Source organism: Vanellus vanellus, assembly GCF_965231255.1.
Source record: "Vanellus vanellus genome assembly, chromosome: 1".
In the NCBI taxonomy this organism is placed as follows: Eukaryota; Metazoa; Chordata; class Aves; order Charadriiformes; family Charadriidae; genus Vanellus; species Vanellus vanellus.
In genome coordinates, this window is record NC_138905.1 from 220,095,183 (window position 1) to 220,123,053 (window position 27,871).

The 27,871-nt window shown below is 41.9% G+C and overlaps 1 protein-coding gene across 1 annotated transcript in view; it reads right to left on the bottom strand.

Moving 5' to 3' along the window:
• The window catches only part of UVRAG (UV radiation resistance associated), a 109,308-nt gene that overhangs the window by 44,796 nt on the left and 36,641 nt on the right, over window positions 1-27,871 (bottom strand). The window contains exons 7-12 of the mRNA XM_082483871.1: window positions 17,184-17,289; window positions 14,259-14,385; window positions 13,192-13,276; window positions 12,630-12,717; window positions 11,988-12,048; window positions 9,641-9,806 (exon numbers count right to left, since the gene is read on the bottom strand). Of these exons, the coding sequence (XP_082339997.1) occupies window positions 9,641-9,806; window positions 11,988-12,048; window positions 12,630-12,717; window positions 13,192-13,276; window positions 14,259-14,385; window positions 17,184-17,289 (633 nt within the window). The remainder of the gene's footprint in view (window positions 1-9,640; window positions 9,807-11,987; window positions 12,049-12,629; window positions 12,718-13,191; window positions 13,277-14,258; window positions 14,386-17,183; window positions 17,290-27,871) is intronic.

The following is a 27,871-nucleotide window of genomic DNA, read 5'->3' on the forward strand; positions in this document are numbered from 1 at the left end:
TGCCTCACACAGCACTACCAAAAAACAGGGCAGTTTCAAAAATGATGAATTTCAAGCTTAAGCCCATGGATGGGACACCCTATACGAGGATAGAACTAAAAAGCCCAATCCAGATAAGATAACAAGCTGAAAAAGTCACAAGTTCTTGCTTGATATGACTGAAGTATGAGTGTACGAGAACGAGGGTTAAATATTTACTGAAGTTTGAGTTATTTCCACCTCAGCCCCTTTTGGGGGGCTGCGAGAGGGACAGGCAGGGGAGGAAGGAACTGGTCTTTCCCTCCAACCCAACCACATCCTGTTTGCTCACTCTAAAGGAATGTTGTATCCAGAGGAGAAAGCTTGCGCTATTGAAAAGCGCTAGGATTTTTCTCAAATCAGAAGCCTTGAAAGCCTTTTAAGTGAGGAGGACTACCGTTGTCCAGCCAGCTCACTTGCAAACACTATTCCCCAGGACACTTTGAATCAAATATTAGGAAAAGTAGGCTGCTGAAGAGGCATGGGCACCAAAACACCCAGCACTACCAACCTCTTAGCACTCCACCAGGAGACCAAGGCTCAAGAAGATTTGGCTGCACAGCTTCAAAACCCGTTTCCTTCTCAGATAAGCTGGACCGCAGCTGTATCGGCTTCAGGCAGAGCCGGGCACAGATCTTAAGTAGCAGACCAGAGCAGCTGAGAGCTTGTTGGAAGGAACACAACTAAAACGCAATAGTATGAAACTGTTTTCACCACCAGACTTCTCAATCATAGAGAAACAACATGGAGCACTTTGGATCAAGCTACCAGTTGATGGTGGAGGCCACAAACTGGCCTTGGGGTGACTACTACCCTATCAGGAACAGCTAAGTCGTCTGCCAACAATCAGCACGATTGGAAGAGTTTTAAAGGAAAAATTAAGATCCCCACCTGGTGAGCAACGCTGAAATCAAAGGAAAAGGCAGAAAAAAGGATGACAAGCGTGCGCTTCGCTTTGTTAGAGATGAGATTAAGACACAAATATGAATCACAAATGAATTCAGATTTGATTACTATATGGTTTTTAGCTTCTATTTGAGAGAAAGAGCCGTACTTGTAAAACAAACTTGCTGACAAAAATACAGACTGCCGAGGGAAAAAAAGCATATCCTCATTCGAGCTTTACACAATACGAAGATAATTAGTTTACTGGGAAAGGAAAACGTATTGGCAGTTTAACTTTATGAAATGTATTTTCAAAATGCCTATCTGAATAGCTCAACAGGAAGATAATCGAAAGCAGAAGCACTGCCATCTTTCTATTAGGAAGCGTAACTGCTGTGACCTTGCTCTTGGAGAATAGCTTCAATATGTCCAGGCTGTATACAGGAAAAGAAAGATTTCTGACTTTCCAGATTAGGAAAGTCAGGCTGTTCTTGATAAGACAGTCACCAATTTATACAAGACTGTATCATTCTACTAGTTCAGCAAATAACGCTTTCAAACACCTCCAAGAACACAGCCAGCGACCCACGGAAAGAGCGACGGTGATGGCTTTTTGTAGATTGTGCATTTCCGTGACATATTTCAGCTTGAATTCAAGGCTTTCCACATACACGGCGTGATGGATATCACCACGCAAGGACTATCCGTAAGGCCCGAGCAGGCAACCTCGCTATCTGAGCTTTAAATCTCCCTGCCACTGAAGGATCATTTTTAAACTAGAGGATACTTTATATAGGTCAAGTCCCTGCTTATTGAAAAATGAAGTAATGTTTTGAAAAATAATCTCATCAGGAGTATAGTGTTCCAATGGGAGTAAATTAAGACTCGTATGTCTTCGCAGCAACATTTCTCAGCTGTAGATGTCTGGGGTCAGCGGTCTCATCTACTGCAGTAAACAAAATCTGCTTTCTCAGACTGGCCAGGAGCACGAAAAAGCTTCTACTTCCCAGAAATAGCGTTAATAGTATCTAAATTTGGTAAAGAACACCTGATCTAATTCTTAATCTACGTACAGTAGTAATTGCTGACGCAATGAAGGCAAAAGCATTATTTTGGTGATCAAGAATAAAACAAGCCAGGATTCTAGCTAAATATCCTCAAGAATGCGGAACATAAAAACACAGTTCAAGATAAGTTCATGGCAAAAACGCATTCTTTGAGCAATATAGTTGAACACTTAACACACACTCAATCTACCACCAAGAATCAACTTTGCTTTGACAGCTATTAGATTTCTCAACAAACCATCTCCCTCCATCTGATTTAAGTTTGCCAAGATTTCTTCCCAAAGCTGCCATTTGATTATCTCAGCCAAAGTACCAAATATGATTAAAGACTTCTCGACTTGAGTTGGAAGATGTTAACGTCAGTGACAAGTTATTCTTCACTTGCTTGTGTGACGGCTTTTTCAGACCGCTTTGTTGCGAGTGGTTTATCTGCTATGAGGCACAAAGCAATAACCACCTTCAGCTGTAGTAACTCTACTACAGCCGAAACTCTTATTTTCCCCTTCCTCGACACAGGAGCGACGCCACAGTAGTGAGGACCACTTTCAAACTGTGCTCATTCAACAAGCGGTTTCCAACTGCTCCAAAATTATCCACGTGCCTGTTCAGCAACACTTACCTCCACTTCTTTTAAATGTGTGACAAGCTATATTTGCAAAGAATTTAAAGACAACACAGAGAAAGGTAATTTGAGAACAGTCTCGTAGCAGAACTGGCTTTGACACAGCCTTCGCTTTACTCACAGGCCTCAAAAGTGAAACTTTTTACATCAGAACTGACTCTGTCAGTACCTCAGATTGCACAATTTAACACTGCGCGAACCACATACGATAGAACAGAAGCTTTCTTTATCAGTGCAAATGAGTATGCCTAAAACGCGCCACCAGCATATCGAATGAACTGCTTGAACACGTGCACATTAAAAGTTCACAGAATCATAGAATGGTGAGAGTTGGAAGGGACCTTAAAGATCTTCTAGTTCCACCCCCCCGGTCTGGCCCCACTACTCTTACCTCTTCCACTTCTCTAAAATTTGGCTTCCTGAACTAATTAAAAGCATCCCAAACTGGGGTAAACCAACCTGCTGGTTTGAATTCGAGACTGAAGGAAGACAGCCACGCAGGTACGTTAACATTCCCCATGGGCAGTGCTGCAGCCCCTCAGTCCTGCACTTGCACATCGGCTTTAGCTGTGCAGAAGCTGAATTAGGATAAAGTCGCTCGTGGCTTTACATCCTTAAGGAATCCAGAAATATTCTGAAGGTCCAACAAGGGCAGCTGCGTTTCACGCTTGGTATGCTCTTCAGTTGCTACAAGACAGCCTCATCCCAGTGAGAGATGACCTGGGTTATGTGATTCGTACCTTTGCACTTTCCCACATGGGCTACAGCAACGAAATGAAATTGGCCTTTAAGGTATTGGCACGCAGAGAATTACAGTGAGCTTCAAGTGCTGCAGTACCTCTGTGATATAAGAGGTTGGACACCCTCAGACTTCGTTTCCAGATAATGTCTGATGCCAGCAGACCTTCCCAACTCAGAATGGCTACTTCTAGAACACCTACCTAAATTAAACATCAAGACACAAAATTATTAGAATCATAGACTCAACTACAGTTGGAAGGGACCTTTAAGATCAGTGAGTCCAACCATTAACCTAACACTGCCAAAACCACCACTAAACCATGTCCCTCAGCACTGCATCTACCCATCTTTTAAATACTTCCAGGGACGGTGATTCCACCACTGCCCTGGGCAGCCTGTTCCAAAGTTTGGTAACTCTTTCAGTGGAGAAATTTTTCCTAATATCCAATCTAAACCTCCCCTGGCACAACTTGAGGCCATTTTCTCTTGTCTCATCGCCTGTTCCTTGGGAGAAGGAGACTGACCCCCCCCCTCGCTACCCCCTCCTTTCAGGGAGCTGTAGAGAGCGAGAAGGTCTCCCCTCAGCCTCCTTCGCTCCAGGCCGAACACCCCCAGGGCCCTCAGCCACTCCTCAGAAGACTGGTGCAACAATTAAAATCTTCTGGCACACTCAAAGTGTGCTATAATGACAAAGCTGAGCTCCAGAAAATGACAATTTTGAAGCACAACCCCACATCACAGAAATAGTTTCTAGAAAATTACTTCAGAATCAGACCTATCACTTTTAGCTGCAACCACAGCTGCGTTTTGATCCTGTTTTTTATGAGAACACAGTAGGACAACTGATAGACATTTCCTAGAGACAACAGAAGGTGTTCAGTAGCATAATTTACAAAACCAAGCAAACTAGAAGTCATTCCAAGCAGGGAAGTCAGGGAACTAATCATGAAACCACCTACTATTGCTACTCACATTATTCCCGTTCGCTATACAGCAATTTCTTCAAAAACAAAAAATGCAAATGGTTTTGAAACAAATCTGTGCAAGCTATGAACTTCAACTGTTGCTCCACACTTATACAGAAGTTCAAGCAGCTAAAGCTATTTGTCCCGAAAAACAAAAATTAACTGTTCTCAATAGTTAGCTCTTCTGGAGCTCGATTTCAGTCACAAGACAGAGCTCTGGCAACAAAAGTGGTCTTGTTCAATTCTTCAAGCATCCCTGATATCTAAACCACAGGGAAGTGGCACCATGTTCAGCTTCACTCCTCCCCGCGCCACTGCACACATTGCCTGGCTCCCGAGGTACATGAAAGAAAAATAATAATCATGAGACACAACTGCAAAGAAGTCAGATGCCTTTGAAGGCAGATGTGCAAGAGCACATTGCAGCTGTTTGTGTGTCCTTCGGCCTCTTCGTGTCTGTATGTGTCAAGCAGAGTGGAAGAAAAGACATTAAATCTTTCTATAAACTATAAAATGCCAAGGAAAGCTTTACAGTAGTTTACTCTTATCTCAGGTCAGCAAATGCCAAGTATTCCTGCAAAAAAATACACCAGACTAGGTCAGGCTTCTTCCATGACTACCTAGGGCCTGTGTGGGTTTTTTATTATTTTATTTTAAACTTCATATGTATTTTTGACTTTTATAACATTAGGTGGCAACAAGTTCAATATTTAAACATACAAACCAAGAAAAAAAATAGCTTCTCTTCAACATGAGACAACTCTGAAATGCCGTATCTCCTCCAGTAGTTCTGCTTGAAAACTACAGTGTTCTTTTTGTCTTTTAAATATAAGACCTTTTTTAAATCATGTATTCTACCCCTTCATTTTTTCCCCTTAACCTGCAATATGACTTCGAGGCGATTACTTTCTTACTACTGTTAGTTTTCTAATCCTCCCTAATCACATTTTGGTGGGAAGAAGGTGTAGCACGAACCAGAACAAACTGCATATAGTACTTGACTTGTCTTTGTTATTACTACAGCGAAACAATGGTAGCAAAACTATTTCTTGAAACCATTCTCGTTTCCAAATTACCTAGCAGGGAAGTAAGAGTTCTTCATTTTTATTTTATTTTTTTTTTTAAAAGACACAGTATGTATGAGAATGCAAAAATACAACAGCAATAATTGCTGTGAATGCGCATTTCATTTGTCCAGACACACAGCGGGTACCAGAAAGGCGACTGAACTCCAAATAATATAATTTTTCTTAAGGGAGTATACATATTTCCAAGCTGCCTAACGTGATTTGATAAGTGTTCTATTCTTAACTATTCAACTGTTGTAGAAGTGTCATGTGAAGTTTCAGTTATAAAACGCAGCAACCGAGCATAGCTCTGAGTCAACAGGGATGCCAAAAGACTCCCAAAGAGATGGCATAAGTGTGCTTTACTGTACTCGCTTTAAAACCAACACGGAGACTGACATTGTTTCAAAACACCCAGTAAGCTTCCAGGCAGCAAAATGCAGGCATTTACCTTGCGAGATGTTTAACTCCTGTCAACATTCAAAGAAGAGAACTGAACTGAAGACTATCTAAAAAACACACGACAACAGCAGCACCACCAACACAGGCAATTTCACAAAGTATGTCTCACTCCAGACATAATAATCCCTGTTTTGCTCTGAACTGGAAGCAATTCTTGATTTATAAATCTGGGAGCAGACTAACAGAAGCATTAAACGCAGGGCTTGACAGACAGCGTCAGAACATATCACAAAGAGTTTAATCTCAGCATTCATACTATGTTTACGAGGATGCAATGAAGTTCCAAGTTTTTACTTCCACAAGATGAGAGCCAACGAATTTAGTTGGTTTATTCAACAAGCACATTTGTCACTGGAGAGAGGAACATGCTGCTGTCCCAAGTAAGCCAGGTTGGACGGGGCTAAAGGCCAGGTTGGATGGGGCTTGAGCAACCTGGTCTGGTGGAAGGTGTCCCTGCCCATAGCAGGGGGGTTGGAACTGGTTCATGAGAAGCTCACCATGAGCCAGCAATGTGCGCTGGCAGCCCAGAAGGCCAACCGCATCCTGGGCTGCATCCCCAGCAGCGTGGCCAGCAGGGCGAGGGAGGGATCGGGCCCCTCTACTCTGCTCTGCTGAGATACCACCTGGAAAATTGTGTCCAGCTCTGGAGCCCTCAACTTAAAAGCTACATGGACCTGTTGGCGCGAGGCCAGAGGAGGCCCCAGAGATGCTGGGAGGGCTGGAGCCCCCTCTGCTGGGAGGACAGGCTGGGAGAGTTGGGGGGGTTCAGCCTGGAGAAGAGAAGACTCCATGGAGACCTTAGAGCCCCTTCCAGTATCTGAAGGGCGCCTACAAGAAGGCTGGAGAGGGACGTTTTACAAGGACATATAGTGATAGGACAAGGGGGAATGGCTTCAAACTGGAAGAGGGGAGATGTAGAATAGATATCAGGAAGAAGTTTTTCACTCTGAGGATGGTGAGCGCCTGGCGCAGGTTGCCCAGAGAAGCTGTGGCTGACCCATCCCTGGAGGTGTTCAAGGCCAGGTTGGACAGGGCTTGGAGCAACCTGGGCTGGTGGGAGGTGTCCCTGCCCATGGCAGGGGGGTTGGAACGAGATGGTCATTAAGCTCCCTTCCAACCTAAACCATTCTATGATTCAATGAAATTTGGGACTTATATATCCATCATTTGCTTTGAAATCTTTCAGACTCCAGAGCTTTTGAGGAATGGTAGTCTTTGTTCCTACACATTCAATGCACTCTGGAGATGTTGAAATGGACCACTGAAGAAGTACCTTAATGAGATATTAAGTGAAAATCATATTTTTGCCTTACCTTGGTGGTTCAGAACGTCCTAAAAAGTAGATTTACGAGAGAAAACCTACAGCCTTTTAGTAGTACCAAAACGATTTTACAGAATACAAGAAGGAACCATTATTGAATAGATCTTAAATACTAATAACTCTACAATTACAAAGCTGACCACATATTGTATGCCACTGTCAGGTATACTGTACCTCATTCTACCTTCACTAATATGGCCAAACACAAGTTCTCACCACAGCCTCCTACTCCTTGTGCACACCCGTAAGCTCCAACATAACAGTAATTGCAGCAGACAAAATTAAATACTTCTACAAGAACCCTGAGATATAAGTGACCTGGATGATCCAAGTAAACAAATCTGTAGCAGATAAAGTATTTCGCAGACATAACTTACCTTCTGAAAGCTCTCAAAATATTTAACCAGCTTATTATAAGGGCTTTAAAAGCTGGTAGAGGAACTTGAAAGTGATGTAACACATACATAAAGTATAACATGAGAAACAAACGTATACTTATGAAATCGTTCTCAAGTGAAAACATGTACAGTTTTTAGAAGCTCTTAATATGGATCTCAGGGCAACACTGCGGTCCAAAATAAAGTATGAAGCCAAGTAAAACATTTAACCTAGTCAATAATAACAATGCTAAGTGTTATAGTAAAGACTGAGTACAGAGCACACCTCACTATAATTACTCAACAGTTTATATTGGAGTTCGGAAAGCTGCTAAAGGACAGGTGACTGAAATAAAGAAATTTAATAACACACGTTAGTGACTATGTTCAATCCAGTTCAGAGCAGGTGAGAAACATGAGCTATTAGTTTAGGAAGAAAACTGCAAGTTAAGACATTTGAGGTTTTCTATAGTGACTGAAGTCCTTTGAGAGTCGGTAGGATTGACTCTCCAATAGCTGGGAAGAGAAGACCTCATGCAGGAGCTAATCCTGAAAAAATCTTGCAGAACACAGGTAAATAGCCCAACAGGGATTCATATGCTTAGCTAAACTTTCTCCTTTTCAGAAATCTATTGTGAAATAAAGAATTAAGTCATGAGGGTTTGGAAGGCAATAGCCTGAAGGACTAAACCTTCCAATCTGTCTCAGACAACAGGAAATTGGTTTAATCTTTATCCACCCACACACAGGCAGCTCTGCTCCTCAGAAATTTGTTTTCCAGATACAAATGTTCTAGTTTGCTACCTCTCCGAAAGTCCTGTACAGGAAGGAGTAGGATCATATGCTTAGAAAACTAAACTGAAGCAAAACAGACTAATAATGTTCTATTAAGTTACCCAGGAAGTGTTTGCACAAGCTATTAAAACGGTATCAAAATTAATTTGCAAGACATAATTATATAGTCGTATTTCATTGTGTCAAGGCAGGAAGACTTCAGCGAGTTTAACTCTTCAGGTGAGTTACCTCTGCTGTTCTGCCAAAAGTCACCGAGCTTCAAAGAGAAAACAAACACTTCCCAAGCATCCCAAACCTTTCAACTATGCACAATAAGACCCTTCCACCTCGGTTTGGACTATTAGGAATTAGCGTTAAAATATTATAATAGTTTGATTGCATATTTCCATAGAGACGAGGTGGGGTTTTTTTGACAGCCTTCACGTCAGAGAGAGTTACTTGCCACAAATTCATTTCTTTTGCTCCCTTTTCAAACCTCACATATGGAAAAACAAAGTTACTGGTGCTGCGCGGCTGACTCGCACAGGACCCGCGTGAAGCAGCTGGCCTGCCACAGCCGGTCAGCGTTGCATTCCTTTGGAGCCTTGCAAGCACAGAACTCAAAGTGAAGCTTAACCAGTAATTGCCCCTATTTTCATGTTAGGGCACACAGGTGCAAAGACGGTGGGAAAACAGGCAAAGTGCCAAAATGCAGGAGAAGGCATTCAGAGAGTGAATTTAAGGACAGCAGGATAGTTTCCTAGCAGCACAACAATAACACCAATGTAGCTACATGTTGAAAGACAATGATTACAGAACAAATGAGAAACTCTTCCTTGAATATTATGTCAATTTACAGGAGATAACAGTTTACAGTGCTCTTTGTCAATTGATTAAAATCCTCTGCATTGAAGAAAGCTATTTATTTTCTCATGTTTATCAACCACTACTCCAGTACTGTCAGTAACTCCTCAGTGCAGCTACGCTTGCTATCTCCAGTTAATTCCCATAGCCAGCAGCAAAACATGAAAGGCAAGTTTTCCAATCAGCTGCCAAAACCTACCTATCAGGCAAAATATTTAAATTTTTCTACCATTATTAGAAGCCCAATCAATAGCATACGCGTGCCAACAGACCTAGAATGACAAAGCTGAACTACTCTACTCGATCGCAGAATTCCAACACGAGAAACTCAAACGACAGTCCCATGGCTACTGAAAGCAGTAACAAATAACATCAAAATCCGTCACACTTTAGGTTACCCAACACTGTTCAAGGCTTTTTTTCTTGTCGATTTTTTGTTTGGAAGAAAGCATATAGGCATATTTATGAGATACTTACTCTCGCTCTTTCTCCGTCAGTTTGTCATTGATATTATCTTTGATTGTAGAGCGGGAGCCCTTGTGAATTATAGGATACCTGAGTGGCACTTGTAAGAAGTAGGATATCATCGAAACCAAGTGAGCGGTGTAGCCCAGGGCAACAGCAATGCTTCCGTCATCTTTTGCTGCCAATAACAAACAGATTCCATTATTTAATCAACTGGATCTCACTGCAGGCTCAGCACAAGTTCATCCTTATTGCTTAGAATCATAGAATCACTATGGCTGGAAAAGACCTTTAAGATCATAGAGTCCAACCATTAACTAACTCTACCAGGGCCACTTTTAAACCATCATTAGAGAATGATACAATTAATGAAGCTATCAGAAGTTTTAACTTAAGAGTAGGTACAAGACTGAAATGAATTTAGACTGCTTTACTATTGTTTGAAGTTCACTGTATCTGCCTCTTTCATTAAAGGGCAATATAAAACGGGTGATGATTTGCTCCCCTTCCGATTTTACACTTTCAATGCTGCAAGTTACTCTTCTCAACATTTAGCGGGGTGGGAGAGGGTAAAGAAGAGATGGGAAAAGTGAAACAAAATCCCCAAGACAAAATTCAAGTCTTAAACTTTCTGCATTTCTCTAGATGTAGCTGACATGTACGACCGGGGTCAGGGAAAAGCTGCATTCCTCCATAACTTTATTCATTAGTGAGATCAGTTGGAGAGACACCGACCCCAGGGTATGAACTCTGTTCTCTGCCAATAGCTGGAAGAATTTAGCTTAACCCATTGTTTTAAAGAATCAGTTTCAAATTGACGTTTAAGGTTTCAACCTTAAAGCTTCACCTGCCGGGAATACACACAGGTCGGGCGATTCAAGTTACATCCTTTAGCCACGTAAGGGCTTTTCTTTTCCGTTTTCTCTATTTTTCCTCTTCGTAAATGAACACACAAATACAACAACACGACAGTCACCTATTCTGAGGCACAAGGGAGTCACAGGAAATCAACTTAACAGAGGACCTTCTAAGAAAGCTGATCGTGATGTTCAGCGACAACGATGAAATCATACTGAGCTCTATTAGAGCACAACACGATATAGGGACTTAAAAGTTACACCCCTTTCAAAAAGGATTTTGTAAAAGCTCTTCAACATTTGCAGCAAAACTGGCTTTTTAGGGAATAAAGCCTTTTTAAAAATATTATTTATTAAGAGTCTGAAATGAGATGCACATCAGACAGCTGGTTTTCAAATTTAGCTGCACATTTCACTAAGTTGAATGCTTAGTACTTCTTCCTCATAATGCAGTGTTTCTAGAGACTTTGACAAAGAATTTGTAATTCTTTCGTAAGGAATTAATACCAGTAAACTGAAGATGGGCAAAAAGATGCACGCCACTGATTTCTCAAGAACCGCCAAACAGAGTTTGTTACCACATTCACTGTAGTCAGAAAAACAGAGCAATAGACTGGGTTTTTGTCATATTGACAAATTAATTTGTTTTAAAGATTATTCCTCCATTGTTCTAGCATCCAATATACACGTTGTTAGCACAAGTTAATTCCTATGGGATGGCTTTAAAGTGTTAGACAACAGATTGAGGGTTTTGCCCAAGACACCAAGTGCCTCACAGAGGGAGCGAGTACTGGGTGCAAGAAACACTCAAGAGGATTTTCATGAAGTTCTAATACATATCAAACATTTGTAGATGAAAGCATGCAGTTACCTATACAACTGTTACACAGACAGGCATATCATATATTTGCTTCTGCCACAGGCTGACTGGGGACAGTTAAGGTAGAAGCTGACTTGTAAAATATTCCTTACTGTCAGGCAGCTTTAAAATCTTACTTATGCAAGATATTTATTTGGTAAGTTCACCGGCAACTGAATGGGGATTTGTGCACATTGCCCCATCAAGATTTATGGGCTGAAAAGAGCCACAGTGGAATTTTAGGTCTGACATAAATATCTTCCAGAATGGTTAAGTTTGGAAGGCAAACTGCGTAGTCCTTAGCCCCCTGCTCAGAGCAGGGTCAGCTAGAGCAGGTTGCGCAGGACCGTGTCGTTGGGTTTTGAGCGTCCCCAAGGATGGAGACTCCACAGCCTCTCTGGGTAACCTGTTCCAGAGCTTCAATACAGTCTTAGAATACAGAGGTACTTTTCTAAGAGTCAACAGTAACTTCTTTTGTAGTAGCTAGGAAGTAGGAATAAATAATGCGTACGTTTTCTTCTAGTCTAGACCTTTCTGACCAGTCAGAAATTTGGAACCTAAGCCGTTGCTATCAGTTTACTTAATTTTACGATGTTTAGAAGCAGGGTCAACTGTAACAACTAAATTAAGAATATCCAGCTACCTTGAAAGTCTTCAGAATTAGGAAGCTTGACTCCACAAACAAAGTAATCCTTTTGATCGTTCTGTAAGTTTAAAATCAACAATGGAAAGTGAGAATGGAAAAATAACATCCAGAAAATAGAAACCTGCACAAAACCTGATGACAACAATGCATTTCTGTACAGAAAAAGCTAAATATTCAATGAAAGCCAGAAGAGCAACTTTGGCATAGTGTTTTAATCCACATTTCATGTAATTCAGAAATAAATGCAACTTTTTTAAAGAAGGAAGAGCTTCATTGTAATCAATTCATTATATAAAAGATTTTGGAGCTCAGTATTTTTACATTTGTTTATGTGCACTCCATTAAAAGTTCAGCTGGCCTACTACCTAATCACGGTTACTTTATATATTTGTAAACAAAATGGAAAGTATCTATTAAATTATATTCTACTTTTATAGTGGAGACTACTTGAGAGACACTGGAGTATGTCCTCTCCCCACGAGGTCTACAATCTAAGGGCCAAAACCAAGAAAAAGCTGGAAACACCAGCACGAGTGAAGAGCAAGTTTCATCACAAATAAAACATGGTATTTGCTCACAGTATAATAAATAGGAAGTTCGTTTCACATCAAGCACGTTTTTAGAATGTTAAAAACATACCAGATCAATAGGGTAGATATAGGATAGCTCCGATAGCAATTGCTTGCATCGAATAGTCTGCTGGGCATTGGTCTTCAAGAACAGTTCTCTTTGGGGAAAGAAATCCCAAAACCATTAATTTCTTCAAAAGCTTTAAGTAAAGGTTATCAAGCCCTCATATCCCTTCCACATGTTCCCAAGTATCACCTCGCCTCTCCCAAAGAGCTACGTAATTCCACAAAGACAACTATAGATGACAAAGCTAACTCTTCATTTTCAGTTATACCTTGGCATTATAGGCATATTTTGTCTCTGACAATTAAGTATTATAAAGCTATGTTTCACCAAAACAGACATAGAAGTCCTATCATAGCCTACACGTGCCACCAAGTACTTGTTTTCTCCTCTTCTAGACTTGCCACTGTTAGTTATCACTTATGACATCTCTGCTCCAATTTATAGATATCCAAACAGAAGTTTTAGGGTGACATTAGGAAAAATTTGGTGCCAAGATCCCACTTCACAGCCTACTCTCAATCCTGTATTTCCTTTCCAGTTGCAGAAAAAGCATAGGTCCTTTTACCTCTTAGCAGTGCATTCCTTTCTTAATTCATGCAGGGATTCGTTATGCTCTTGAAGTTTCTGGTATTCGGTCTCAAATGCATTTTCTAAACAACGTAAGGAATCAGGAAAAAATTAGTATCAAGTATTTCCTTAGTTATCTGAAGCTTTAAAAGTAGATACTGACACAAACGTTGGCAAGAAATTCTCCATTTACCCTTAGATGCCCATTTTCCACGTTATGCTGCCAAACTGGGGAATGACAGTGCAGGAGGCACACAAGTCTTCATGCACTATACAGCATTCACCAGCCAAATGCAACCAATGAAACCTCCTCCTCCTTTAACACTTGTTCCCCTCATGTCCACAGTCCCTACATTCCTCCACAGTGGAGGAATTCAGTTAAGGCATCTTAATACTTGCAAAATCAGAATTAAGTAAATGGCAAAAAAAAAAATGATTTTTAGAAGTTACTAATTATTTTAGACTCAACTAGGTGTTAAAAAATGAAATGACCTGCAACAAGATCAAACATCCCTGTAGCTCGGTCTCTGCTGAGCTCCAAAGAGACAGTGATATAGCATTTTACTATAGGACATTTTTCCCAGTAAAACGGAATACCAAGACGACTGAACACTTCACCTTTCACTTATGTAATAAGCTATTAAGAGGGACTTTTGTCTTCTAACACTTAAAATGAGATCCTAATCACAGGTACAATAACAACCCTCATGACATTATAATGTGCCTGCAACAAGCCGCTGTTTACTGCATTACAGCGGTGCTCTCTTCTGATTTTCTCATAAAATTTTAATTTAGCAAAGATTGCTTTAGAGACGTGTCATAGTAAGAAGCTATTTAGAGACAGGATACCAGAAACTGCTGTCCAGGATTCAGTACAACACAGATGATGAAGAGATTACATCTGGCTGCAAATTTCAGACAAAGAAAAGCACAAACATTAGAGCCAGACCCAAAACCAAAACATCACCTTCATTTTGGTCACCGTGATCGCAAGCTAGGCTACTACCCTTCAGACCAGCAGATTATGAATATCTGCAATAGAAGCAGTAACGATTCTACACTTACCTCTGTCATGCAAAGTATTTTTCTCCTTATGCAACAAGGCTACTTCTTGACCAAGGGCCTTCTTCTGCCTCTCCAGTTCATTACGTAGCACCAGGATCTTCAGCTGTAAACATTCACTCTCCTTTTTCTAGCAGAAGAAAAGTAGATTTTAAAAAAAAAATAATAAAAGGTTATCTGCACGCAAGCTGTTCCATAAAAGGGGAAATAGAAGGGGAGGGAAAAATAGGGCAAGACTAGCGTCTGCCAAACTAAAGGCTGAGCTCATAGATTACCACAGGCAATAGATTACCAAAGACTAATAATTTTGCTGCTTTGGAAGGAGAGAAACTCAGCTGTGTCCCACAGAGCTTGTTCCTCCTGTGGGATGGATCTCCTCTCCTGTGCTCAGTGATGCAGCCCGTCCTGGGGCAGAAATTCAGGGAGGAAGGAGAGGTGGGACAAGTTCCATGGGACAAGTTCCTAGAGACTAACAGCAGAGCACTAGCAGCACGACAAGCCTTCGTTCCCTGGCAAAGGGTTTGGCAACAAAAGGGAAGATGAGCAATGAGTAGTCTCTACTAAATAGAGGCAGGGAGCTGGAAAAAGGTTGGAGACGTCTGAGCTGCACTATTAGATCCAATTCCCAGCTTTAGAGCAATGAGAAAAAAAGGATAGAAAAGAACAAATAACGGGGAGCAGATTATGCCATTACACAGTTATATCTGAAGGATCCCTTCTTTAAAACTTTTAGGATTAGTCTTGCACCTACTCAAAATCTACTCCTGTGTTTAAAAGGATCTGGTTTTTCTTTGATGCACTGTCTCCACTAAGAAATTGTACTGCCATGTGTTCAGTGAAGCAGAATTTTCTATTATAAGACACATTTTTGGTGGTAGTGGTTTGGGTTTTTTGTGGGTTTGTTCTGTTGTGTGTTGTTGGTTTTTTTTTTTTTTTTTAAAGAACACATATCTACCATGTTTAATACATACTTGTTGACAATAACTGGAGACAGATTTAAGACTGCTTTAGAGAGGTGTCACAGTAAGAAGTTATTTAGCGACAGGATATCAGAAACTGATGCCCAGAAAAATGGAAAAGGGATGTTACATCCCTTCAGTCCAACCATCCCCTTGAGAGAGTACAAATCCTGAAGGGGCAGTCAGACATACTTGTGAGCAAGTCTTGTCTAAGTACTATGAGACACTTTGTATAACTCAGCCAGCTTTCACTTTTTCAAGCAGTTAATGGAGATAACATTACTTATCATAGAATGGTTTAGGTTGGAAGGGACCTTAAAGGTCATCCAGTTCCAACACCCGTGCCATGGGCAGGGACACCACCCACCATACCAGGTTGCTCCAAGCCCCGTCCAACCTGGCCTTGAACACCTCCAGGGATGGGGCAGCCACAGCTTCTCTGGGCAACCTGCGCCAGGCGCTCACCACCCTCACAGTGAAAAATTTCTTCCTAATATCTAAACTAAATCTCGCCTCTTCCAGTTTGAAGCCATTCCCCCTCGTCCTGTCGCTACATGTCCTTGTAAAGTCCCTCCCCAGCTTTCCTGTGGGTGCCTCTTCAGATACTGGAAGGCTGCTATAACGTCTCCCCAGAGTTTTCTCTTCTCCAGGGTGAACAACCCCAACTCTCCCAACACTAGCTGCCTGAAAAAAAAGTCAACTCTTGTCAAGCTCTTCCCTCCACTTCATATTTGCTTCAGTGACACGTGTATGCTCAGCCTTCTGGTTCAAGGCTCCAGCAGGAAACAGGAATGAAAGCACAGTTCACACATTTATAAAGTGGAATGGAAGCCCAACAAGAATTTTTCTTTGATTAATAGTGGAAACAAGTAATCATTTTCTTATACCACAGACCATGATTCCTAAGAAGTTGCATCACATGTACGGTCATTGTTGGTTTAATGTTCTTCATAGCGTTTTGCTCACACATGTTTATAAAGCAAAAGCCTTGGCATAGAGGGACAAGGATATCCGTAACTAGAGAAAAGATGGTTGAAAACCTTCTAACAGCCAAGATACCAACAGAAGGGAAAGCAGCTCTGGATTGGAGTCACTCACAGATGTTATATTGCCCCTTAAGAAAGCTGATGACTTTGCTGCTTGGTCTGCAACGCAACCCTGCAATCGGAATGGGTAAACAAACCCCCATTTTTCCATTTTGTCAAACCCTTAAAGTGGTTTGAGGCTTTTGGAAATTAGCTGAGAACTCTCAACCTGGAATCTACCTTAAAATAATAAAGTAACTTCACATCCCAAGTTTGCCCTTTCCTACACAAAGCACCAGACACGTGCCAGCGAGCAGCAGTGTAACAAAGCCACCACGAGCCACTTGTGTTCCGTCAACTCCCTGCTTTGAACCCAGCTCAGCCTTTCTGGGCAGCAAGTAGAAACTAGCCCCAGTCCACTTTTTTGGAGAGGGGAAGAGGACAGGCAAAACAAACTGTCAAAAGCTATTGCAAGATCAAATACAATCCCTGCTTAAAATGAACGTGTCACTTGAGTGACAGCGTTTGCGTTAATTCTGTTCGCCCAAAGGGATTAGGGTGCAAGAAGAGATAAGCAGTAGACTCACCCTGCTCGAAATCCACCACAGTTTCCTGTCAAGACTTATCTAAATCATTAAAAGGTTGTTTTTGCTGATAAACCTCTTTCATGCACTGTGCCATATTTATGCTTTTATAGTATAAAAGCAATTATACAAACTAAAGGTAAAAACAGGGTAAGCCATTTATCAATCCATCTAAGTAACACACAAAAAGCTCAAATCCATTACATTACACTTCTGAGAAGAGTTCCCATTTGAAATGACAGGTTTAAATAAAGATTTCAAGTTCAAGCGTTAAAAAAAAAAAAAAAAAGCATATGGTCAAGACAGCTGCCAGATGCTTCAGCAAACCTGTAGAATGCAGTTTTAAATAGTGAAACTTACCAGTTCATTGCTTGTAGATGTACATCTCAGCTTTTCTTCAATCTCCCTTCCTATTTTCTGAACGGTTACCTGAGTCTGTTTAATTGCACACTGGGCTCTGTGAAGCCTATAAGGAGAAGAGAAGTTACAGCTGTACTAAAGGTTCTCCACACAGGTCCTAATGACAAATGCAACAGCTGTCTCAAAACCAGCTCAGATTGTCAGCTTATATCTTGAAATGAAACATTAGGAGAGGAATCATAACCTGCAGAGGTTGTAAATGAGTACCCAAAGCAAACCAGCAAGTCTCTAAATTTGATCAAGTACCAAAATTCAGTACTTTTCATGTACTAAATTCAATAGATGGCCGATAAGGCAAAGCTGTTGGTGAGAGAGCAGGTAATTACAGGGAACTCATATAACAATTACTAAGTTACAACACAGTAAACATCAAGACAGATACACATGACAGTTACCGTGAGCATTGTTAATACAGGCCAGCTTTAAAATATATGTATATATTTTATATCCTTCAGATAATAGAATCATAGAATGGTTTAGGTTGGAAGGGACCTTAAACTCATCTAGTTCCAACCCCCCTGCCCTGGGCAGGGACACCTCCCACCAGCCCAGGTTGCTCCAAGCCCCGTCCAACCTGGCCTTGAACACCTCCAGGGATGGGGCAGCCACAGCTTCTCGGGGCAACCTGCGCCAGGGGCTCACCACCCTCACAGTGAAAAACTTCTTCCGAATATCTATTCTACATCTCCCCTCTTCCAGTTTGAAACCATTCCCCCTTGTCCCATCACTCTCCTCCCTGATCCAGAGTCCCTCCCCAGCTTTCCCAGAGCCCCTTTAGGCACTAGAAGGGTCTCAAAGGTCTCCCCGGAGCCTTCTCTTCTCCAGGCTGAACCCCCCCAACTCTCCCAGCCTGTCCTCCCAGTAGAGGGGCTCCAGCCCTCGCAGCTCCATGTCTCTCCTGTGCTGAGGCCCCCGAGCTGGAGGCACCACTGGGGGGGGTCTCCCCAGAGCAGAGCGCAGCAGAGGGGCACAGTTTCCCCCTTGCCCTGCTGGCCACGCTGCTGCGTGATGCAGCCCGGGGTGCAAGGGGCTCGCTGGGCTGCCAGTGCACATTGCCGGCTCATGGGGAACTTCTCATCTACCAACACCCCCAAGTCCTTCTCCTCAGGGCTGCTCTCCAGCCATTCTCCCCCGAGTCTGGAGTTGTGCTTGGGATTGCCCCAGCCCACGTGGAGGACCCCGCACTTGGCCTTGTTGAACTTCATGAGGTTGGCACAGGCCCACCTCTCCAGCCTGTCCAGGTCCCTCTGGATGGCATCCCTTCCCTCCAGCATCTCGATTGCTCCACACAGCTTGCTGTTGTTGGCAAACTCAAGGAGGGTGCATTCCATCCCAACATAATACGCAGCTACCCAGGTCAAGAGCATGAACCACTCTTTAGTATCCCTACATGTTATGTGCCCTTCTGTAACAAAACCACATATTTCTTAGTTGAATTGAGTTTAAAGAGGGTAAAAAAAAAAAAAAAAAAAAAAAAGATGATGTGTTTCTGATCGTTTGCCCTGGCTTCAGGATGAAGGGAAACGGATTGTTTGCCATATCTATTGAAGAACACTCAGAAGAAAGCAATGGCAAAAGCAGGATTAAGAGAGGCATTAACTTCTTTCCTAGAATTAACATGGAGTGGAAATTAATATATTTATTAGAAAAAAAAAAAAAAACAGAAGTTGGTCTGCAATCATAGACTATGTCTTTTAAGGCATGCAAACTCAGTCTTACTTTTCCCATTCATACTTTCGCTACTAATGGCTCCTCCTTTTATAAGGATATTCTTCAGGCAGCTTTGCTGCCGGGGAGAACACCTAACTCGACCAAGGTCTAGTTGGAACAGCAAAACTGTGGTCAGATAACTGTATGACATTAGCGTTTTGCCAGGTAAACATAACTAAAAGACCCAGCCTGCTTCAATGCGTGCTTTAACGACCATCTCTGCTTGACAAAACTAAAAATCTCTGCCTCCTCATAGGAATGCTTAATTCACTAAAAACTACAATTTGCTGTGAGCCGAGGACCAAAGCGCTAGAGCACGCAGAAGAGGCTACTCAGGTCCTTCCTTTTACATTCTCTAAACTCCTCCAGATTTATAAGCAATTGAGACATTACTATTTAAAGTTTTTTTGCTTACAGTTTTTAACAGCTAGACCAAGGTTTTTACGCAGCTAGAACAAGATAACCAGACTACGTGCTCCAAGTGCAAGCAACCACAAAGCATCACTCCTTCTCGCACCCTCTCCCCTCAGCATCCCATCTCAACCCAGCAGCACACGTTCCATACTGGTTAATCAGCGTGAGGACAGTGCCTGGACCACCGAATCCAAACAGATAGAGAGGAGGTTATACACAGACAACAGAGAACAAGCAGCGCCAGTAATACAGAACAAGGTCATCACGGTTTACGGCTTTTAAATGTATTCACTTCAAGTTACAACATATAAGTCAGACACCTTCAGTTCCTTCACGCCACTGCTTCTCTTCACCACCACCCTCTGTAACAGTATAATTTGAAACAAAAATCTAATTGATACCTTTGGTTTCTTTAGAGCTTCTCAGACTGCACATAGGACAAGCGGCCTAAGGGCTTTTTTGGGGTAGCTGTAACCCCATCCAAATCCCATTTCAAGCACCATGGCTCTGCTGGCTGCTACCAGGGGTGGGGAGAAGGGGTAAGACTGCTGAGGCCAACAGCACTAGGTCACCCAAAGACTTGGTCTCACGTCCTTAATGGAGCACTGAGACCTCCTGGAAAAAAACTTATTTCCTACTGGGAACTACTACTTATACCGCCCACCTTCCCAAACGCATCTTGAGGCTGTTAGCTACATAATAAAGGTTACGCTGGTCAAAGGCAAAAGTTTGGTGACCATCCTGAACGTCATTCAGAGTTCTGCTGTCATGTCATGCAGCAGGGTCTAAGTTTCCTACTTCAATAGTTTCCTATCTTCCTCCTTCCAGAAGTCTGAAACATCTTTCCAGACATAAGCCCTACCCAAAGCTAAACTTATTACTTCTTATTATTACTCTTTACCTATAATGATTAATAATAATAACAAAGAGGTAAAGAGTGATCTTTCCCTTTCTTTCCCCTTCATCTAATTTTATACTGGAAGAACATTCTTGATTTAGCCTGTTAGGTGATTAAGAAAGAAATTCTACAAGTCTTCACATCATGCCATGTAGGCAGCAAAATCTGGCTGCTGAAGAGTGTTTTACTCTTTGCAAAAGTATTTATGAAAGTGATAAATTGTTAGAAAAGGCATTTGCCATGTGAGTTCCTCATGGTGGCCTTCAGCTAACAACCTGCAAGTTTTATAACAGCTTCACGTTCTTCTGTCTGTGCCCAAGCGTAAGGAACAAACACCTAGTCAGACTGACTTCTCAAACCAGTACATACCTTAGGATCCTCCTTCAATTTAGTGAATCTCTATCTGAAGGTATATTCCTTACCTATAAAGATTGCTATACAGAATAATTCAGCAATCAAGTCTATTTTTAATAAGAAACAGTTTTCTTTTTAAGCCAAAGATCATCCAGGCATTTCTAACAATATAAAAAAAAAAAAAAAAAAGTACCCTACAGTTAAGCTTGGCTGCCTTGATGCCAAATAGTGCCGTTTACATTGAGTCAACTGGTATTGGTAACTTCTCATTCTTGCAATCCCAGTATGTTCACTGTTGTTCCGAGAACTTTAAAATGTTAACAGCAAGATCATGACCACAGCCAAAGTTAAGCCTTCCAAGATTACATTTTTAGGGACTTCATTGTCACAAAAGCAGCAACTATCAACAGAAATTTCCTTTTCCCAGCCAAAAAAAGCCCCCACTGCACCCACATGGAAATCTTTGGTCATCCAACAATGGGAATACAAACTAAGCCATAAGAACATCAGCATGGAAATTTTGTCCATCATTTCTGCGTGCGCAAAAGAGTTCGGTGGAGGCAACTATGATTGCACCCACGAATAGAGATCAGCAAGGTTGAGGCCATAAATCTGGATTAAAATTTATATCTAATGAGCAGAGAGAAATTTCAACGCTAATTGACCGCATATTGTTTCCATTTCTAGTCTGAACGCAAGTCCAACGCTACAGCCTAAAGTTAGCACAATTTGTGCTTTGAGCGCAATCCGGCTGGGTATAGTAATTGACAACAATGAGCCAACTGATGGCATAATCTACGTGCTATCAGCCAATGCAGGATTCTTCCCAGATTGTTCAAGGTTTTTTTATTATTTATCATTAAAATAAGCACTTCCATAGCACTTTAAGAGCTAATTCAAGGCTTCAAGAGGCCACTGGCCTGCTACCAAATTTCCTTCGGCAGTCAGGAAAGCCAAGCCAGTTACAGCAGAAACTCAAGCCTTTTTAAAGAGATAACTTAGCCAACAGTGTCGTCATCCTATGTCTGCAGGCTGCTCTGGTGCCTCTACAGCAGCTCACAGCCATTGTCAGCCAAGAGCAGGGTAATACGAATGTTAACCGTGACAGATTTACTGCTGTTGCTTGGGGCCCTGAGAGCTGCTGTGCAATTGTCCAACATCAGGTGAGTTCCGTGCTGCCGCCTGGGAAAGAACTGGAAAGCAAAACAGACATTAAAATTCCTTACCACCCTAATATAGTTTGGAGGTGGAGATCCACAAAGCTGCTGTTCTACTTCCATTCTCGTATCATCTGCTTTCTGAAATGAGGGGAGACTAAGAGGAAACAAAATCCTTTCCCTCCCTTTGGAAGTTTAAAAGACAGTGGGAGAGAGAAAAAAAAAAAAAAAAAAAAAAAAAAAAAAAAAAAACAACCAAAAAAAACAAACCTTCGCCATGTGCGGTAAGCGAAGACCACCAAAAGCTTCATCCCTAATCAATCTGCAAAGAAGCAGCCGGCAAAATTGCAACATCTCTCCTCTTACCTGGAAGTTCCCAAGTTGCTGAAATATGGGATATTTGGGATATTTCTTCAAGGCTTTTCTAGTCTGACATAAAATTATTCCCTCTTCATCCCCCCAAAAAAACCCACCTACCTATTTTGTGCTTGGGTGTAAGATTTGAAACAATTCTAGCATGCAACGTTCTGCACATCAATTCAACCCAGGTACTGATTTGGAGGGGAAAAAATGATTACCAAGTTTTAGACTTCTTCACCATTACATGATTTCTTTGCAATAACACCCATGCCTTGTTTGCAAGGTTAAGCAGTTTTCCTGACTTCCCAAAGAGTACACGATGCAGCAGCCCGACAGAACTTGACTTTACAACACAGGAATGTGCTGTAACAACGTATTCGCTGTCTTTCAGCTCGCAGTGAGTTCGAGACAATGCCTGAAGATTCAGCTGAAGCACTTTGCAGTATCCTTCAACTGAGGTATCCCTCTCGGTCATGAATTAGTCTCGTGATTTACTAGTTTATATAGCAAGTTCATTCCTGGCCGCAATCTTTAAAAAAACGAAAGCTGGAATGTAGTGACAGTTGTGCCTATTGAGCTAACATATGCTTATATTTACATTAATGAAAGAGTCTCAACTTTATTAGACATTTGATACACGATTTTGCAGTTCTGTCATACACTCCAAATATCTATTTGCTTCTATCAGACGCATCTGGATTTTTCATGTACAGAATTTTAAGCCATAAATACATCAATTGATTACAGCAGTCACATAATACGGCTACTTCTCACAAGAGAAATAAATGCCTATGGTCTTCTTTGCCAGAACAACCTTAGTTTACAATGAGACTAAATTTAAACCGAGAATTACTACCAGGGATTTAGAAAATAGAACAGAACACTTCTGGCAATAAGTGAGATGTAGGATCCTGGAAGTAAAATAACCAAACCTATTATTAAAGCAAAAAAAAAAAAAAAAAATAATCCAAGACTTTCCTATTAAACACAAAAAATGGAATGCACACTACTTTATAACAGTCCAGAAATTAGATTGTGCCAGCTATAACATATTTTTTACATAGCCTCTTAAGCCATCATTTGCTACATCTGCTTTCCCACAAGAAAAATTTTCCTAATTTATAATCATATACTCCCTTTCCCAATTTCCTCAGAAAACTATACCTACAATTTGTCAAAAGCAGATGTAGGGCGAGAGAAGACAGTAGGGAGTAAGAAGAGAAGAAAACACAGGCCTGACTTGTTCATTTATGGCATTAAACCGCTACAAGAGCCAGCGCCGTAAGAAACTCAGACAAGACAGTGCTGTTGAAGCACAGATACTTTTCCATCATTCTTTCAAATGGTTTTAATTTGTCTTACATACGTAAGATGCAAATTAAGTTCTTGAATAATCAAGTCCATGTGGACGCTGCAATACTGGATGCTTCCAGCTATTTGCAAAGGGAGGAAAAAACACCTCTATCAGACTGGCAGCAGGGGAGGTCCTGGCCTCCAGGGTGAGGAACATTTAACGGAGCAAGTAATATATAGATCACCTTCAATACACACAGGGCAGGAATGGAAGAGGAGAGTCTTAAAGTAAAGCACAAACAATTTTTTCCAGAAATGAAGTCACAAAACCTGAGATGTCTCCAGTCCTCTTATTCCAATTCACAGATTTGACTCCAGCATTGAGACAGATTTATGGCTTGATATTTTTTTATTCAACGAACCAATGTTATTGCGGCAAATACTTCTTTTTGTTCTTTATACCGGTGCTTATCAGTCTGTGCTTACAGAAACCTTGCTGCCAGGGCAACAGACAGAATCACATTCAAGATGTTGTATAGAGCAGAAAGGTGAATTATTTGCAAATATGAATTTCTGAAGAGCATAAATATGTAAAGATGAACCCTACCAGGACAGGGCCACTGGCATAATCCAACAGCCTTTTGCTGACGTGTACCTTGCCAACAAGATTCAATTCTCGCTCTAAGGCAGTGAGCGAGGCTAAAACTGGAGTTCACCGCACAACTGAAAAGGAAGACGCATAAATTCAGGTTGAACGTGATACAGGCTCCACCCAAAAAGGGAAACAGCTGCTCTCAAGTTGATTGTATTCTTCCAATGAATGCAATCCACACAACCGATAAGGTGTTTGTGACAACTGAGCACAGGCCTTACCCACCGGAGGGAGGAGGAGGAAAAACACCAGTCAATATTCAGGAGAGTCATTTTTTCGAGCCACATGATGCTTCACTTTTTCCTGGAAGCCATCCCCTAACTCAAGGCAAAGTTTACTTCCAAGGGAAGTGTAATTCTGCAGCTGAAGTAGAGAAGCAAGATCTCCCCCCGGACAAAAGGATGGTCATTATCGCTCACAGGAGTATTCCACAGCTTCTCAGTCGTACATGCATTCCCCACCCTGCCCTGTTCGTAATTATCAAAGAGATTAGAGCATTTTCCCAGATGCGAGATCTTCAATCCACTGTATTTGTTCTGTCAAACTGCACTATTGACTTTCCCTGATGAAGTTGGGGATTGCAGAGGGATCTGGACAGGCTGGACAGATGGGCTGAGGCCAATGGTATGAGGTTCAACAAGGCCAAGTGTCGGGTCCTGCACTTGGGTCACAACAACCCCATGCAGCGCTACAGACTGGGGGCGGAGTGGCTCGAAAGCTGCCCGGCAGAAAAGGACCTGGGGGTGTTGGTGGACAACCGGCTGAGCATGAGCCAGCAGTGTGCCCAGGCAGCCAAGAAGGCCAACACCATCCTGGCCTGCATCAGGAATAGTGTGGTGAGCCGGACTAGGGAAGTAATCATCCCCCTGTACTCGGCACTGGTGAGGCCTCACCTCGAGTACTGTGTTCAGTTTTGGGCCCCTCACTACAAGAAGGACATTGAGGTGTTGGAGCGTGTCCAGAGAAGGGCTACAAAGCTGGTGAAGGGTCTGGAGGACAAACCTTATGAGGAACGACTGAGGGATCTGGGGTTGTTTAGCCTGGAGAAGAGGAGGCTGAGGGGAGACCTTATCACCCTCTACAACTACCTGAAAGGAGGTTTTAGAGAGATGGGAGCTGACCTCTTCTCCCTGGCGACAAGTGATAGGACAAGAGGAAATGGGTTCAAGTTATGTCAGGGCAGGTTTAGATTAGATGTTAGGAAGCATTTTTTCACTGAAAGGGTTATTAAACATTGGAATAGGCTGCCCAGAGAGGTGGTGGATTCACCATCCCTGGAGGTGTTTAAGAAAAGGGTAGATGAGGTGCTTAGGGACATGGTTTAGGAGTGGTGGTGTTTTTATCAGGGTAGGTTAATGGTTGGACTTGATGATCTTAAAGGTCCCTTCCAACCTCACTGATTCTATGATTCTATGATTCTATGATTTCTGAGCATTTTGGAGACATGACTGCATTACCAAAATCTCTGCCCCAACTGAAAGACAAAGCAATTAAGCTGCACCATTCTTATAGCCATATACCCAGGACAAAGTCATAATGAAAATTAAGAAGAGTCCCAATGCCATTGTTAACAAAATCCTCCTTCTTAAACACTTTCAGGTATCCGTTAGAATATTATTTAGTTAAGTGACATGCTCTGTTTTTCATCAACTCTAACAAAGCCAGAAAGAGGAGGACTGGATTATGACTTCTAATCTAATTGAACTTGAATGATCTTCATTGATAGTCTTCTACATACTGTCACAAATAAAGCAGCAAGCTATTTTTGAAGTTCTGCACAGTTCTGTGTAATCTCTCTCTCAAACAGTGCTCTGAAACCAAATCTGATCAAGAGCTAGCAACCTGCCTATCACACGCTAAAAATTCTGCCGCTGTAGGGGTGTTTTATTCCAAATGGCATATTAGGAAAGCTGAAGACAAGAGCAGCAGAAGACTATTAACCCTACAGCTAAGTTAACATACAAGAAAACCCCACCTCTCTTATGATTCACGGACTGTTTCAACTTGCTATGAACCATGCCGCTCTCTTCTACAGATTTCGGCAAAAGTCAGGCTTGTAAATTGACTCTTCTGATGACTGATTAGCCTCAGTTTCCATATAAGCTTCACACCACACAAGTTAAATGCCTGGGAACAGATTTGTCCGAAAGTTTGATTCCGCAGATGAAAATCTCTAAGGAATCTCTCTCTCTCAAAAAAAAAAAAAAAAAAAAAAAAAAAAATCAGATCCCAATTTCCATCTCCATCTCTGCTTCCCAGGAAGACACTACCTCACAATTCCAACCCACATGGTTTTTAGGCCAAGAGAGATGACACTTGTTATACTGTTCATCCATTTCAGTACTGCTTATTAAAGTATACAGAGGCACTCAAGAGGTCCGGTTACAGTTCATATTTATTTATGCTGGCCTTAGGCCACCTGGGTTTTCATGTCTAAAGCCAAGGGGATGCCTGCCTTGTCTTGGCTGCCTATGCAGTATGGAGAGCCAAGTCTTCCAGGTGGAAATCTTTCCTAGTTAGAAACATCAAGCCTGGCCATCACAGGAGGAAAAAAAAAAACAAAAAACAAAACAAAAAAAAACCACACCACACTTATCACCAGCAAAGGGAAGTTTTAGCAGAGGAACTTACTGATTTAAGAGCACAAGTCAGGCTAAGAGGAATCCTACTACCCATTCCACGCTTGAGACGGTGTATTTCCACATCTGCTGGGAGAAGGTGATGGCAGCAGCAGTAGCAACATTAAAGTCTGAAAGTCTGCAACACGAACCAACAATTTGATTGCTAAGATAATCAGAGGAAAAGCTAGAGCAAGGCACTGGAAGAGCATCAGGTGATCAGTGGCAGCCTTTTCCTGCCACACGCTCACCACCTGTAGCTGCCAGGATGCGGCACTGTTCCTACTGTGTGAACATCCCTAACTACCACATTTAGAAAGGTTTTGCTCATGGTTGTGACTTGGGATCCTTCTCTGAGGAAAGAAGAGCAAAGGAAAAAAAGCTAGAAACAAAAGACTTACCTGTCAGTGCATATTTTAAAATGAAAAGACCCTGAAATTTTCATAACTCTCCTTCTCTCTAAATACCTATCTACCAGCATCCCAATAGGAATAGGGTGGCAAAGAGCACTGCAGAGGTTAGGGGCAGAATTCTACCTCCTGTATGGCTCCTTTGGGTTCACTTCTCTCACGGAGATGAGGGTGGAAGTAGAACAACTTAAGGGACGTTCAAAAGACAGGACAGCTTTGATGTGGCTCACCTCGGGGTCTGTTATCAGATGCTGCACAACCCTCCCAAAGTTAGAAAGTAGCTGATAGGAGGTTTTCTTCCTGCTTTCCCTCCTTTTCACCTCTCCAAATGTTTAAGCCTGAAGTCTGGAATTGCTGCTTAGAGCAACTACACGATAGCAAAGTCTGACTGAGCTACTGGCTGTCAAGACAGGACACTCCGGCATTGTTGAAGACTGGCATGTCTTGTACTTCTCCTTAGATATAAACAGGTCAATGTACCCCTCAGACACACCTTAGCACAAAGCAGTTTGAGCCCACGAAGACCTTGCTCGCTCCGTCATGCCCCACTCGGAGAGCTTATGAAAACCAGCTTCAAGTTTAGTGTAATTTCCACATGTTAAAAATAGCTGCCTAAAGGCAGTTACTACATTTGGCACATGCAATTCCACCAACTCTGTAGTCTCAGAGAAACTACTTCGAGCTACTAATGAGTTTTTCAACACTACAACTGCTTACGTTGGCCATGGACTTTTGTCTCCGTTCCTAGTTTCAGAGATCAAC